This window comes from Oxyura jamaicensis, chromosome 10 (assembly GCF_011077185.1).
Source record: "Oxyura jamaicensis isolate SHBP4307 breed ruddy duck chromosome 10, BPBGC_Ojam_1.0, whole genome shotgun sequence".
Taxonomy (NCBI): domain Eukaryota; kingdom Metazoa; phylum Chordata; class Aves; order Anseriformes; family Anatidae; genus Oxyura; species Oxyura jamaicensis.
The window spans coordinates 13,804,598-13,820,347 of NC_048902.1; the positions used below are offsets into that span (position 1 = coordinate 13,804,598).

The window sequence follows — 15,750 nt, forward strand, 5'->3', positions numbered from 1 at the left end:
TGCTCGTGGAGCTCCCACAACGTGCTCGTGGAGCTCCCACAACGTGCTCGCTTGGCACCACCACTGCCCATGGCCGGTCCCCACACTGGGCAGGGGGACGCCTCCTCTCTCCATGCACACATCTTGGAGCAGGACACAGTGGGGCTCACCCCCTCATCTCGGCATCCCCGACGGGGCTCCCCCCACAAGCCGGGGCGATGCTGTCCCGTTACCAGGCGGACGCTTGGCGAGGGCACGGCCCAGGCAGGGCGCGGGGCTCCGGCTGGGGCCGGAGGGCGGGCGGGGGGCTCGGGGCACCCACCCCTGCTCCGGGCCGCGAGCAGGGGGCTGGGAGAGGCGTGTGTTTCCCTTTAAGAGGCAGGCCCTGGAGCTGCTTCCTCTCAGCCTTTGCAAGAGCCCCAAACGCACCGCACCGCCTGCAGCCTGCCCGCTGCCTGCCGCTGCCGCCCGGCGTGAGTAGGGCTCGGTCCCGGGGACGGGCGCGGGGCGGGCTGGGCCCCCCGGGGGGCGGCACCCGGCGGGGTGCGGAGGGCCGGGAGGGCTGGCATCGCCGTGGGACTGCCGGGCATCCCTGCCGAGGCTGCCGGGCATCGCCAAGGAGGCTGCCGGGCATCGCCGTGCAGGCTGCCGGGCATCGCCACGGTCGAGGACGCCGGCGCTCCGTCACGTCCCCACGTCCGCTGGCGGGTGCCGAGGAGGTTTGGGCTGCAGCAGGGTGAGGGCTGGCGTCCCCGTCCCGAGGTGCGAGGCTGCCGGTGCCTCGAGCCCGCGCCGCCGCCCCGCCAGCGCTCGGCAGCACGTGGTGGCGTGAGCAGGGCCGCGGCGCCTCGAGCTGTGCACCCGGCTCGCGCCCACCTCGCGGCCGGCACCCGCGCCCAGCCCGCACCCTCCGTCCAGGGGTCACGAAGCTGTCGGGGATGGGTTTTTGGGGGTCGGCTGAGCGTGGGCTGCACCCACAGAGCGGCGGCACCGGGTGAGGAGGAGAGCCCAGGGTCGGGCACCCTGCGGTGGGAGCAGGGGGCTGCACGTCCCAGCCCGGGCTGCGTGGCTGGATGTCACCGCTGTCCCCAGCCCGGTCCCCGCTGTGCCAGCCAGCACCCCGTGCCCGCACCTTGGGGCACCCTCGTGGCGCTGCTAAACCTTGTCGGAGCGGGGGGCACGGGTGTCACATCCCTGCCCACGTTGGAGGGGGGCTGCCGAGGCTGGCCGGGCGCCGTGCCCCCTCTGCCGGCTCCGGGGAAGGCTGCAGGCCGGCACGGAGCGGTGTGCCCGTCCGGGGGGACACCGCGTGGGGCACCCTTGGGTGCCCGTGGGGTCAGGGCTGGGGGCAGCGACCCCGTGGGGGGGTCCCCGGTGCCGCGGGGCAGCCGGGCTTCCCCCAGGGGACGTGGTTTGCGGTGAGCCTGTTGTATGGGGACAGCGTCCGCTGCGTCTGGGCTGGGAAGTGGCACCCGGCCCTGGGTGGGAGCTGGGGGTCCGCGGCCAGGCTGGGGGCTGCCCCCGCTGCCCCGGCCCCGCACGAAGCCGGGCGGCCCCGAGCTCTCCTCCCCTGCTCTGCTGCACGCTCCGCTGCCTCTGTAAGCTGAGCCTGCCGCCCGCAGCCCGGCTCGGCCACCGTGCTCCCCGTGTGCCCCAGGGGAGCGTTCCCAGTGCTCCCAGTCCGGAGGATGCCCTGGGGTCCAGCTTTCCCTGGCGGGTGCTGCCCCATCCCCTGCTGTGCCCCCAGCTCTGCGGGCTGGCCGAGCCGTGGTGCTGGTGGCAGTGAGCACCCCGTCGTGCCAGGGAGCAGTGTCCCTTTTGGGGTCACCCTGCAGCAAGGCGGGTGGCCATCGTGGGGGCTGTTAAGGGGCTGCTGGGGTATCCCTGGTGCCTTTCCTGGTGTCGCCCCAGCCCTTTCCCTCTCTGCAGCCCAGGCTCAGGGTCCAGCCCCGCTCCCAGCCATGCTGCTGCTCCTGCTGCTCCTTGAGGCCACCCTGCTGCAGCTGGCCGGCGGCTCCTACCACCCCTTCTACAACGGCTTCTACTACAACCACGTCATGAACGACAAGGGCAACGGGCACGAGAAAGGTACAGCAGGCACTGGGGGGGCTGGTGCAAGGGGCTGGACTGCCCCCTGCCTCTAGGATGGGGTCGGGACCCACAGCTTGAGGGGTACCCGGGGCTGGAGGAGCACTGGGGGTGCTCAGAGATGCTCAGAGGTGGCTGGGGAGAGAGGTGAGGCCCAGCCCGTGACATCTTCCCTCCCTGTCTCCAGTGGCTTACTTCAACGGGGCAAAGCTGGTGGTGGAGACCCCCAGAGACCCCATTTACAGCTCCAGCGGCTCCAACGTCACCCTGCCCTGCCACTACCGGTTCGAGCCCGACCAGGAGGGCAAGCGCAAGATCCGCATCAAGTGGTCCAAGCTGCGGGACGACTACACCAAGGAGCAGGACGTGCTGGTGGCCATCGGCAAGACCTACATAGCCTTCGGGGACTTCCGAGGCCGTGCCCACCTCCACCAGGGCGGCCGGCACGAGGCCTCGCTGGTCATCAGCGACGTGCGCCTGCAGGACGATGGCAAGTACCGCTGCGAGGTCATCGACGGGCTGGAGGACGAGAGCGATGTGGTGGACCTCCAGCTGCAAGGTGGGGACGGGGACCGGTGAGCTGGGACCCCTGTGGGGCCGGGGGCTTTGGGGAGGGGGAGAGCCCAGCCGGTCCCCCATGGGTAGGAAGGGGCTGGGGTGTGCGGGGTGATCCTCGGGGCTCAGAGCTCTCTAGGACAGGGGTTTGGGGGTTCCCGTTGTCCAGCTGTCCTTGTGGTACAGCCAGCCCCGTGTTGGTGGTGTTCCTGCAGTCTGTGTGTCCCCGTAGTGGTGCTGTGTCCCCCTGGGACCCCTGTCGGTGTGTCCCTGGGTCCGTATGTCCCTCCGTGGTGGTCTCTGCATCCCCATTATCGTTGTCCAAGCATCCCCAGGTGTTCTGGTGCCATCCCCCGGAGGGTGGTGTGTGTGTCCCCAGGACGCAGCCACCAGCTGTCCCAGTGCCACCAGATGTCGCTGGCATCTCGCTGCTGGTGGCTGCGTGCCCAGCGCAGCCCCGTGCGGCCCCTCCCGAGCCTGGGGCCGTGCTGCCTGGGCTCCCTGCCCCACGGCGTGGGCTTGGGATGGCTCGGGGACCCGTGGGGGCTCCCGCTGGTGTGGGGCGGGTGGGCTGCCCTGCGAGCCGGCTGAGCGCCCCGCCTGCCCCCAGGCATCGTGTTCCCCTACCAGCCTCCCCGCGGGCAGTACCGCCTCAACTTCCACGAAGCCGAGCAAGCGTGCCAGGAGCAGGCTGCCATCATCGCCACCTTCAGCCAGCTCTTCCAGGCCTGGAGCGAGGGGCTGGACTGGTGCAATGCGGGCTGGCTGGCCGACGGCACCGTGCAGTACCCCATCCGCCTGCCCCGCAAGCCCTGCGGGGGGCTGCACCTCGCCCCGGGCATCCGCAGCTACGGCCTGCGCCACCAACACCTGCATCGCTTCGATGTCTTCTGCTTCTCCTCCGCGCTCCGAGGTGGGTGCTGAGCCCTCGGGGTGGCTGGGGAAGGGGCTGTGTCCCGCAGATGGCATCTGGCGCCCTGCTGGTGGCATCCCATGGCCTCCCTGCCCCTTAGGGTGTAGGGCTCGCAGCCCAGCGGGGATGTTCCCGGTGATGCCTGGCACCGGGGGCTCCCTCCCTGATTCCCTCCGTCCCTCCTAGGAGAGATTTTCTACCTGGAGCGCCCGGCTGGGCTGACGCTGGAGGAAGCCAAGCAGGCGTGCCAGGACGCGGGAGCTGAGATCGCCAGGGTGGGACACCTCTACTCCGCCTGGAAGTTCCTGGGGCTGGACCGCTGCAACGCCGGCTGGCTGGCGGACGGCAGCGTCCGCTACCCCATCGCCAAGCCCCGAGCCAACTGCGGCCCCCCCGAGCCCGGCGTCCGCAGCTTCGGCTTCCCCAGCAAGGGCAGGTTTGGGGTTTTCTGCTACAAGGAGAGATAAGGAGCCGGGGGGGCTCCTTCTCGGCCAGAGGATGCTTCCAGCCCGACGGTGCCTTGCACCCGGTGTTTCCCAAGGGCTGTTTTGGGGGGTGATTGCGGGGGGAGGTGGGGCGGGGGGAGGCTTATTTTGTTTGATTTTTTTTGTTGTTGTTGTTCCTTCCTTTACATTTTACACTTTCTCAATGCAGCAGGGCTCCTGGCTGGGGCATCTTGCTCCATGTACAGCGTGGGGCTGCTGCTCGGGGCTGGGGCAGCCCCTTGCCCACGCCGGCCGCCCTGCTGTTCCCGGGCTGTTTCTGCCCCCTTGTCCCCTGCCACGTTTCTGCCCCCTTGTCCCCTGCCACCCCGGCTGTAGGGGACCAGAGGCACAGAGTGGGTGCCCCTGCTGCAGCCCTGTCCCCGTCCCGCTGCGGGATGCTGCTGTGCCCGTCCCTGCGGGAGCCCCAGTGCCTTACCGCCGTGTGCCCCGCGCCCGGACTCTGTGTGAACTCTGGTGCCTTCTTCTTGGAGCGTTTTGTTACGAAAAGATGTATTTTCCTGGAGCTCTTCTAATAAACGAGGGAGAAAGCCCCGGAGTGATGTGGCTGTGTCCCCGCCTCTGTTCCAGCCTGATGCCGTGGAGGGAGGATGTGGGGGTCCCCGGCAGGACCCCCGGAGTGCCCACAGGCAGCGAGGGATGAGCCACACATGCCTCCATCACCTCACCATCACCTCCTGGGGTGGCATCCCCTCATAATGAGTGCTAATTAACTCTCAGGGGCCGGGCCTGGAAGGCAGAGGGTGAGCATCTGCTAGAGCAATGGGATTTCCTGGTGTTAGGTTTTAGCTGTAGGGTGTGGATGGGTGACCCCTCCTGGGCAGCTCCTCCTGCCCCAGCCCCTTCCAAGACAAATTTGGGGAGTGGTTTCTCCTTTTGGGGTCCCCCTGCGTTTCTTCCTTGTCCCCACATCTGCACCCCTGGGATCTGGCTGGGGCTGATGCACGATGCCCTGTGCAGCCTGTCTGGGCTCCCTTCCTTCCCCGCTCCCTTGCCATCGAAAACCCTCCACCAGCCCCCACCCAGACACCTCCCGCCACCCCCTTCCCCCCCAAAAAAAAACACCGCACAACCCTTTCGGATTTGGCTCTCTTTATTATTTATCATTCTTTCAAAATAGGATATGTTCAAAAATATAAATAGGTGCAGGGAACGCTGGTGCCCCGCACGGTCCCCTGGAAAGAGCACGTCGTCCCCGGGGTGGGCGCTGCGCCGTGGGGCAGCGGCGGGGAAGCAGAGCGGGGCCGGGACCCCCGGGTCTCAGCATCCCCCCCCAGCTCCCCTCTACCGCAGCCCCCAGCCCCCCCGGTACATTCACTGCCCCTCTCCCCACCCGCCCCGACGTGCTGCAGCAGTAGGAGGATTCTGGAAAAAAAAAATTAAAAATAAAATTAACCCCAAAAGGTGCTGTCCACCCCGGAGATTAAATAACAGAAATAATTACATTGTTCGTGGATAAAATCAGGAAAAAAATAATCATCTTTATTATTTAACTTAACCCCCTGCCCTCTGCAAACCCACCCCCCTCCCTGTCCCCGAAGGCACGAAGATAATTGGAACCGGACGGTTAGTAAAAAGGCTGGCTTCTAATTCGCTTTGCTTTGGTGCTTGGAAAAACATTAATTTTTTTTTTCTTTTATATATATACACAAAGGTGGGTTTGTCTTTAATATAATTTTTTTTTCCTTATATGACAAAAAGCAACAAGAAGAAGAAGAAATCGACTCTGTTAATATAACTGTTCTGTAAAAATCTCTTTCTCGCTCTGTTTGCCCCTCGGTGTCTCTCGCCCCGCTCTAATGGGTGGGTCTGTGCACGGCGCTGCCGCTGGGTCTCGACCGGCTCCGGGGGCTCCTCTTGTATAGCCTGCGCTGGTAGCTGGAGGCTGCGGGGGAAGAAAAGACACCTTGTTGGTGACACAGACCCTGCTTGTGCTGTGCAAAATAAAATCCCTGGGAAAACAAGGGTGAGCACGGGGAGGAGAGCAGGGTGTCCCAGCGGCAGCCGGCACATCGCCGTCCCTTCTCTTGCCCCGCAATAGCTGCAGGAGGGTTTGGACTGGGGTGGCAGAAAGCGGGGAGCAGCCTGAGCCCCCTGCCCTGGTGCTTGGCAGAGCCAAGGCTGCATTGAGCTGTGGCTGCCCCGCTGCCTCCTGCCCCTGCTCCCTTCTCCTCCCTGCCTGGAGCTTTGTCCCCTCCGCCCTGGGACTGCAGCCGGAGCAGCAGCTGGGCTGACACTTGATGGATGTGATTTGGCTGAGGGCGATGACATTGTTGGGAAGCTGCGAGCAGGGATGGGAGCAGGGTGTAGGCAGCCTGGGGATGGGCTGGGACACCTCTTGGAGAGGGCTGGAGGGCCGCGAGGAGAGGGGTGAGGAGCCCAGCCCCATCCCCTGGGGCAGCTCTGCCGCTGGGCTCCTGTCTGCTCGGCAGCCTGCCGGGATGGGGGGACCCTGGGCACAGCACCCTGCTCCCGTCCTCTGCTGATGCCATAGCTCACCATTGCAGGAGTGTTCTTTTTTCTTCCCTAAGTAGCCTTGGCTCTTATTAAGCTCCTTTTTGCCCCTTCCTACAGCCGCACCTCGGGAAAACTTCCAGCAAGGCAAGGGACCAGGGCATCCGTTTGGCTCGGAGCTACCCTGACCCCACGGCGGTGCCACCCCCACATCAGCCCCAACCCTCCCCATCCCCAAAGGGAGGCTGAGTTGGGAAAGATTTGGTCAAAGGCACCCCACGGGACGGGGCTGTGGGGTTGGGGTGGCCGAGACGTACGGTTTGTGCAGGATATCCGCGGCTCCTCCCACTGCCCGTTGGGCTGGCAGCGGATGGTGGGCACGTGGCGCTGGATGTAGCCCTGGTCGCACTGGTACCGCACCAGGGAGTTGATTTCGTAGCGGTCCTTCCTCCGGCCAAAGGTCCTGGCGTTCTCCACCACGGGGGGATCCCCGCAGGCAACTGTGGGAGACGGGCAAAGACAGGGAGAGATGGAGGGATCCGAAAGGTTTCTAGCTCATCACCTGAGCCCCAGAGCCAGAGAAGCAGCTGACAATGGGGGAATCATTTCCTTTGTTTGGGAAGGAACAGATGGAGGTGATAAAAAAAAAAGGGGGACTGTTGCTAAAAAAAGTTCATAAAAAGTTCACTGGAGAGGCTGGCTTACAGTGAGAGCTTCCCTGGCAGGGCATGGGGCTGGCGTGCAGGAGCAATGCTGCCATCGGGGTACAGCCCTGCCTGGGGACTGGAGGCCCCGGCTCCTGCTGGCTTGTGTTATTCTTTTTCAAGACCTCAGGAATCTTTCTCCTAGAGGTTTGGCCAAGGTCAAATCCTAACACCAATTCCTTCCACCTTTTTGAACACCCCTTGCAGTGACAAATCCATGTTACGTTCCTCTTTGCTCCCTGCGTTGATTTTCTTGTGCAGAAATGAAGCTTCCTGCGAGGCAAACCCCATCGGACCTGACCCACAGGTTCCCATTCACGTGCACTGGGTGCTCCCAGTGCTGCCCTCATGCCCTGGCCCCGCAGCCGCTGCCTGAGCCCCCCTCCCTGCCGGTGCAGGGGCTCACCTGTTCCTTTCTTGCACGTGAAAGGCAGGTGGTAGTTGCAGGGGACGTCGTTCCATTCGCCTTGCTCGTGCCAGATCATCACAACGCAGTCCTCACCCGCGGCGAAGAAGTTATCGGGTTGGTTGGGCCGCCAGTTCTCAAATTGCTGGGGGGAGAGGAAAACCCTTCACCTGGGGCCAGGCCCTCCCTTTTCTCCCACTGCTTCTCCTCTCCTCCTTTGTGTCTCCTCCTGCCTCTTCTCAGGAGAAACCACGGACCGCCCAATTATTTCTACCACCTTGGGGCCCAGCCTGTGGCTCTGTTTCACGACAGGCTTGGAAATGCCAGGGGAAACCCACTCCCGTGCCTCCCGGCCCTCCCCGGGGGCTCACCAGCGAGTGCCCGTCGGACCAGCGGAAATCGTTCTCCACGGCTCTGTCGCTGAGCCCGATCCACTGGTAGTCCTGCGCGTGGCCTGCGAAAACCAGACGGGGAGAGAAGAGTGGGTGGTGGCTCCCCACGGCTCGCTGCAGGCCTGCCTCGTGCCCCCCAACACTCACTGTTCACAAATTCTTGCTCCTCTGGGGTGATGATGCTGCTCAGGTGGGCTTGATGTTCTCGGCACCTGGTCTCCGCGTCCATCCACGTCTCCCTCTCCTCAAAGTGCCTGTAGCAGTGGCCCTGGAACTTGGTCCAGCCGTCCTTGCAGTTCTCCAGGTCTGAAACACACAAGGGCGTGATGACAAGGAGTTGGTGCGTGAGCCTGGAGGCCTTCCAACTCACCTGCTGGCAGCTCATGCACCCGTGGCACAGGACCACACGGGGTCACTGCCACCAAAAAACAAACCCTGACAGTGGTGTCTGTGTGACACCCCAGGGAAAACGATAGAAGATATAAAAAAAAAAAATGCAGAGGAGAAGGGAGCCTGTGCTGAAGGCCCTGTATTTGCCATACAGTGACCAGTGCTACTGGAAAACTCAGGCAACACAGAGTTATTTCTGAGCAATTCCAGCCTCGTTGGTGTCTGGGCTTCTTGAGGAGCTGGCCCAAGCCACAGCCCTCTTTTCTCACTTGTGCTGACCTGCAGAGTTTTCTTGTGTTGGAAAGCATCTCCAAAACCTGAATCCCAGAGCCCAGAATCAACATTCGCATGTTGAAAAGGAAAGGGGGGAGGAAAGCCTGGGTTCAGGTGGTCACGTTGCTTGTTGCGGTTCCGGGTTCTGAGGAAAAGGAAGCCTACCCAGATGGGAGAAAAGAGAGGGGGCAGGAACTTACCATGGCAGAGACAGAAAAGGAAATCTCAAGAAAAAATCTTCGAAACTGTGAGAAAAGGACAAAAATGTCTCAAGTTTTTGAGTGTCTTACCACCTGAGAAACTCAGAGGAGTTGAACCTATTAATTATAAAAATAAAACCACAGATGGGGAGAACAGAGGTGTATGGAGAAGCCACCACAAAAGTAGCTTCCAGTAGCTCCCACCCAACACAACAGCACACTTCTTCTCCATGTGCCCGAAGGAAACGAAGGCAGACATAAAAGTGGTGCTATGGTGGCACATGAGACTTGAGTTTTGGGCAGGAGCAGCCACTGGCTGGAGATGGTGTACCTCTAGGGCCTTGGATGAGTTCTGCCACATCATTTTTCTTCAGTACCTGCATTCACAGGGATGCGCTTTCCCTCTGCCGTCCATGAGGAGGGAGCAGAGAGAGCCGTACTACACCCTGGCTGGAGAGAAGTCCAGCAGAGGTGAGAGAAGAAATCGAGGACACACCTGGATGGGTTTAATTCCAGCCTTGTAGATGCATGACCTCCCGCCCTTTCTCAGCCACCTCCTGCTATCGGAGCGGTGAGATTTCATTAGTCCTCATGTCTCTCTCCCTTCCCAGTAAGGCTTTCTGTGTTCGGTTTCTTTCTTTTGTTGTTAAACTCAGTAGGTCAAAGCACGGCCACCTTCAAACTCCTGCTAATCCACCCTTCTGTCTTCTTCTGACTGGGGACTGCAGGTGCTACTTAGGTATTGGGAGGGTTTAAAATGTTTTCTGTCCTCCTTAACGGATCAGGTGGGTTTTCTGGAAGTAGGTGAAGCTCTATGGATCCTTGGTCTCTGCAGGCAGACCGCTTGCACGAGATGAGCAGACATTGCTCTGTCTTTTGAGATTTAAATATATTTTTTTCCAGCTGCTTGAACGCCACCCCTTGTCATCACAGCCTGGGGACGGGACAGCACATGGCACAGAACCTCAGCAGGACATTGCCTCGGAGAAAGGCCACTCTTCCCTACACAGCTGTTACTTATGGGAAAATATGACAGCAATCGTCCTGGAGAAGAACAACAATAAGCTTTTTCCCTGGTAGGGACACTGTCGTGGTGACAGGAAGGACGGGCTATGCGCACAGATGGCAGGGATCACCTGCAGTGTCCCGGTGCTCTTGGAGACCAATAGATGTCAGAGAAAGGAAGACTCGCCTCATGGGAATAATCAAGATTTGCATTCGCCACTGAATTCAGGGCATTGATTTCCTCCTGCATCTCCCAGGCTATGGGCCCCAGGCATCGCGAGCCCATAAGTCACAGAAAAGAGGAAATTAAGGCTGGCTTGGGCCAAACAAGTTTATAAGCGGCTGCAGGGTAGGCATCTAATGGCAGAACAAAGGGCAGCAGGGGTGAGTAAATCAGGAGCTGATGAGGTTTCGTTAGCAAAGGGACATAAAGACAGCATCATTCTTGCCCAGACTATCCAAAAATCCCGAGCCTTCTTCTTATGGTCTACTCCATATGTTCATATTGAAAGCAGAAAGAGATGCAGACAGGGGAGGAAAAAATCCAGCGTGCGTTATCATTCCTTGTGTCAAGGTGAGTGAGAAATTGCAAACTTATTCCTCTTGTTTGAGCAAGGCAGGGGAGCTTCCCCTCAGTTAAGCTGACAAAAATTTGGGCTTTCATCAGCTGTAAGAAAGAAGAATATATATTTTTTCTTTTCTTGTAGAAACAAAAAGAAGTATTAGTGCAGGTCAAAGTGCGCCTCATTTTGATGTGAAAGTGGGTCGCTTCATGTTTTCTCAAAGATACACATTCCCTGCTGGTTTTGCCACAGGAAGCCGCGGTGCAGAGATGACAAAAATGTCACGCTGTGTCAGATCGGCGGCGGGTCCTGGAGCGAAGGAGGCTTCTCTCAGCTGCATCCTCACAGAGTGAAACGCAATCATTTCACATGGCTCACTTGAAGCATCCTTCCATGAAATTCCAGTCTAGCAGAGACAGCTTGCCCGGGGTGAAGATGTACTCAGATGTCTCCCTGCTGTTACAGATGAACAGGAGGACCCTTGACCCAACGAGACAGTGACTTCTGTGACCAGCACCACTACAGTCTGTTCGGAGCTCCACCAGACAGACTGAGCAAGAGAAAGCTAAAGAAGACGCCAGAAGTTCCTGCTCAGGGATCTTAGAGAACACGCCGCCGTGAAGAGCAAACTAAGCAGAATATGTAAGCAAAAGGCTCAAAACCTTCCCCTGCTGTACTCCAAGCTGCTGTTAGAGGTTAGCTAACGGAGATGAGGGCTGACGGGAGCACCTGGGATCAGCTCTTTGGGGTGGGGTGGGAAGGAGGTGATGTAGCTGTTAGTAAGATTAGCTGAAGCCAGGTAGGCCGTACCGATCTCACACAGGTCCCCTCCGTAGCTGGGAAGGCATAAGCATTTGAAAGAGTCGATGCCATCAACGCAGGTAGCTCCGTTCAGACAGGGGCTTGAGTGGCACTCATCAGTGTCTGCAAGAAATGAAGGGCTTCCATTAGGGCTCTGGGCAGGGAACTCCACCAAGAGGAGAACTCGTTTCCTTGCTTGTTTAGGGAGTACCAGGTGTTCCGGGGGAACCTGGGAGTTGTCAGGTTCTTATTTGGAAGCATACTGCCACTGCTGCTGCTGGAGGAACGAAGGCAAGAGGCCCGACCCTACGAGGAGGATGTTGTTTTGGTGTCACTTGATGGTTGAACATCGCTCTGGAGATATCAAGACAGACTCACCAAGACGTATATCCGATACGCAGCACTCAGCCTCTTAGATAGCTAGGGTAACTCCTCCTTGTCTACCATCTCTGCCCAACAGATGGAACATGCAGACTTGTGGCCATCTCCACCAGCTATGTGTATATGAGGAAGAATGCAGACTTCTCAAAAGTGAGAAAAACATCCTAAAATAGATGTCTATCTCCCAGCTGGTATTCCTGGGGCCAGTGTTCCCTACTAGTTTCTTCCTAACCATAATTCAGATGAAGTCCCAGGGCAAGTAACCTCATCTCGGTGAAGCTAAGTGCAGGGAAGAAAAGAAGTGGGTTTAAAGATGGTTCAAAGACCCTCAGCCTTTTCTTTATGAGGATTTTCAGAAGGGCTACAACAGCTTCTTCCTCAGTGAAGAACACTGGAGTGCAGTGCCATTCTCTCCGGACCTGTCCACACTACACACTCTCTTGCTTGTGATGGGCCTGGAAGAAGCTGTTAGGTCTTTGCCCGCTGTGGATTCCCTCATGGTGGTGGAAACTATTCCTATTTCCCCATCTAGAGCAGCTTTTAAGATTCCTTCTGCTTTTCCACAGGTGAAAAGAGAAGTTGGGATGGGAAGAATTCAGCCCCCAGCTCTCCAGTGTTTCTCAATCTGCTAATTTGCACAAGCCTGGGTGGTAAGTGCCATCGTTTGGTAGCACTTCATCCTCTATCATCTTGGGGAAGAATGAAGGACACATGGATGCTCTGAAGAAGGCCATGTGTGGGCAGTTTGTATCTCTATATAAGAAAAGGTAACGTGCTGGAATTAAAGTTCTTCTCCTAGTATCTCTCCATACTGAGCCTTAATCCTACTTATCAGCCTTTGGAATCAGAAGGAAAATCATTCAGAATGGAAAGATCTCAGAGATGTTCAACTAAAGAAACAAGACTAAGGAAGAAAGTGGGAGCACACCATGCAGGTTAGGTCAAATGATGACTGATTAGCTCTTCATGTGAGATAATACTTCTTTCTTTCACACTCAGAAGAAAAGTAACTCTCTAAAAGTGCTGACTAACTTCCCATGCTCTCCTTGTGGATGAGAGGGGTTAGTGAAGAAACACTCAAAGACGAAGAACATGCTGGCTGTGGGAATACCAGAGCAGAGCAGTGACTCCTCAAGATCTGTTCTTCTGGTTAGGGCGTTTTGAGTCTGATATCATCTCCCTGCAGAACAGTGGCCCAATTGCTCGGTGTCCCCAGACATACGAGAGCAGACACGTTATACACAATGTGAATGTCTGGTTGCTCAGTGGCCAATGTCTGACTCTGTCAGCTAAAAGATGGCATGCTTTGTAACGTGCCTAAGATATGCAAAACATTCTTCCTGACCTTGGATGGTAAATTGGTTCGTGCTTTGGAGCATGAGGATTGTCATCTTTATTCTAGGCTGTGTCACTGCGAACAATGTAATGGTTCCTCAGATGGCTGATGGACCACTTACACCAGTTCTGCAGTAAGTTCTTCACTGAGAGAAGGAATTTCTTCCTCTGGATTGCCCTTCTAAATACTCCTGAAAGATTTCTGGATTTCTATATTCACTGCACCATGAAGAAAACTGAAGATCCTGTCTCCAGGACACTAATAAATCGAGGCTTTCCAGAACATAACAGAGGTCATGGGCCTGGCAGAAGAGAGGAGCGGCACTTGGCTGGCTATCGCTTATCAGTGACACTTGGAGTTCTTAGAAGACAGAAAGCGTGAAGGAAAATGAAGCATCCTGAGGGATGATTACAGCTCTAGAGGTCCCCCTGGGCTTCCAACAGCAGTGGCAGCAGATGTTTGTACTGATTCCAGTGGGCTCCAGCTGAACAAGTAAGGAAAGGCTCTCCTTTGTCCATCAGGCTCCATCGAGGGGAAAGCACACCACAGAAGTGGGAACAGAGCACTAAAGCAAGAGCTAAAGCAGAATATTTAGTGGGGAATAATGAGTCTTCGGTCATCTTTGGCAACGTGAACTAAAACTTGGTGCATCCGAGATCTCTTCTGACTTGTTGCCATCCCTTGAGCTGGAGGAAGAGGGAGCAGACACGCACATGCAAATTCATTGCCACAAATCTCCAGCTGGGAAATAACACTGGGACAGAATTTCCTTTTACAGAGAGTGTATATAATATGACTGCACATATTATATAGGCTGTAAAAACAAATCTCTGAGTACAGTATATATGGTATATATATCTCCATACATACACATATATATCTGTATATATCACACGAAGAGAGAAGGTGTGTACTCACAGGCAGTAAAGGAAAAACAGACAACAAATAAAAATGAGACTTTTTTTTTTTTTTTTTTTTTTTTTTTCCCAGAAGCATGCTGAAAATGGCTGGAAAGAAGACATTTTAAACACATGATGATCAGAAATACCAAACTCCCCCTTCAGCCTGTTTGCTGTTGGGACAGTGACTGTGTCTCCATCTGGATGCAGCATCACCTCACCAGGCTGATATCAGGAAACTTAAACATGTCAATTAGCTCGGAGGAAGTGTTGCTGATTCTGGTCCTCCCAGAAAATCTGGTCTTTTAGAAAAGTAAGCTTTAAGTGGTAAGATTGGCAGCCATGGTGCCTCTAGAAACCCTGGCAAGCCAGCTTGTGGGTGGTTCTAGGATATCACATCAAAGCCATGGGATTTATGGGAGGTGAGAACTCCAGTGAAAAGAATCCCATCTATCACTCAGTGCCTGGCTTTTTTCTTCTTAACCTTTTCTATGCCAGAAATGCATCCACTTCCCCAGAGTTTAGGGCTAGGTGAGGTCAGCACGTCGCTGTGCCCGTCACCAGCAGGCTGTGCTCAGCAGGAGCCAGCCCCAAGCGCCGCAGCACCGGCTGCCCCCTCCCTACCTCATCACCCAAGGGTCTTACGCGTACGTGAGCTATTTATTTGCTTGGGTGAGCAGTCATTCAAAAGTCAGCTTTGCTTTGAGGTGCAGCTCAAGAGCTTATCAAGCGACAAGGAGAAACTCCTGCTATTATTACCCGGCGCTAACAAAGGACAACCGATGTGGCATGGGACGCAGAACAGAGGCAGCCCTGGCTTTCAAGAGCTTCAGCTCTGAAACAGAGGCAGAGAAGAAAATGCTTCGCAGTGCCAAGAATAGGAAGCCCATTTAGAACATATTATTCACTCACTTCTTGAAGATAATACAAAATCAACAACTCTTTGCGAGATGATTTGCACTGCAGTTAATATCACCCAGAAGCTGCAAAAGATTGTTCAAGCCTATTGTCACAAGAGTTTCTATTTTACAATATTAACTGGACCTCAGGTCTAACTTTTGGATTTTTTTTTAAATGAAACCAGAAATTAAAACAAAGAAATCTAATGTAAATAGGCTCTTGCATCTGGAAGATGTAAACTGTTGGCTGGCAAAAGCAAGGGGAGTTTGCAGTGTTACAATGCAAACTTTGAATTTCCTTCACCATTTTCTTCCTAAGCTTTCTCTTGCATTGCCAGATACTTACTATATTTAGTCAGTACTATTTTCTTTTGATGCAACTAAATACAGCAGAAGTATTTGCCCAGTGTCTTTGAAGACAGTGTGCTGTACTAGATCATGGAAATTGGAAAGAAAAATCCTTTAGAAATGAAAGAGAAATAGATCAGTCCTGGTTTTGCTCAGAAGGCAAATGGCATGCAAAAGTGAACACACAGCGAGAAGGGGCTACTTTCAAAATCCCTCATCCCAAGCTAAGAAGACAATGCTAGGAACAGTGCTAACACTTCTTAAAATGGTGCGGTCTGAATTTCTCTCAATGGCAGCCTGGATCGATGACAGCAAGAATATCCATCAAATAAGGCCAGCTTTGCACTGAAAACATTTACTGGGGAGAAGCAGCTTGCAAGCAGACAGGATGCTATCACCCAGCTCCTGAAATAAACTGTGCATTCACTGAAGCTCTAAGTGACTAGTTTAGAAACACACTCTAGGTTTCAAACTCCTGCTTTTCTGCTGCAGAGAGGAAAATATAGGACTGGAAGACAAGGCATCTTCAGGATGTCCAGCTGTCCCCGTTGTGCCTCTCACCCGTTCTTTATAGATTCCTGTAAGTGTGATAATCCAAACAGGAATTCAGACACCAGATACAACATTGTTTTCTAGAGGCCAAAGGAAAAAAAATCCAGGT

At 56.0% G+C, this 15,750-nt stretch overlaps 2 protein-coding genes across 2 annotated transcripts in view; one reads left to right on the top strand and one right to left on the bottom strand.

Annotated features, from left to right (window-relative positions):
* Nucleotides 1–403: 403 nt before the first annotated feature.
* On the top strand, nt 404–4,575 carry HAPLN3 (hyaluronan and proteoglycan link protein 3). The gene is made up of 5 exons (XM_035336335.1): nt 404–452; nt 1,920–2,067; nt 2,255–2,626; nt 3,233–3,535; nt 3,722–4,575. The coding sequence occupies exons 2-5, from the start codon at nt 1,941–1,943 to the stop codon at nt 4,000–4,002; spliced, it is 1,083 nt and encodes a 360-aa protein (XP_035192226.1). The 5' UTR covers nt 404–452; nt 1,920–1,940; the 3' UTR covers nt 4,003–4,575.
* Nucleotides 4,576–5,413: 838 nt separating this feature from the next.
* ACAN (aggrecan) overlaps nt 5,414–15,750 on the bottom strand; it is a 46,982-nt gene continuing 36,645 nt past the window's right edge. The window contains exons 13-18 of the mRNA XM_035336321.1: nt 11,236–11,349; nt 8,142–8,300; nt 7,974–8,056; nt 7,603–7,747; nt 6,810–6,992; nt 5,414–5,923 (exon numbers count right to left, since the gene is read on the bottom strand). Of these exons, the coding sequence (XP_035192212.1) occupies nt 5,835–5,923; nt 6,810–6,992; nt 7,603–7,747; nt 7,974–8,056; nt 8,142–8,300; nt 11,236–11,349 (773 nt within the window). The 3' untranslated portion in view covers nt 5,414–5,834. The remainder of the gene's footprint in view (nt 5,924–6,809; nt 6,993–7,602; nt 7,748–7,973; nt 8,057–8,141; nt 8,301–11,235; nt 11,350–15,750) is intronic.

Coding starts and splice junctions, on each gene's coding strand:
- HAPLN3 (XM_035336335.1), top strand. CDS start 1,941: ATGCTGCTGCTCCTGCTGCTCCTTGAGGCCACCCTGCTGCAGCTGGCC. Junction 2,627..3,232: donor GGTGGACCTCCAGCTGCAAG/GTGGGGACGGGG, acceptor GCCTGCCCCCAG/GCATCGTGTTCCCCTACCAG. Junction 3,536..3,721: donor CTTCTCCTCCGCGCTCCGAG/GTGGGTGCTGAG, acceptor CGTCCCTCCTAG/GAGAGATTTTCTACCTGGAG.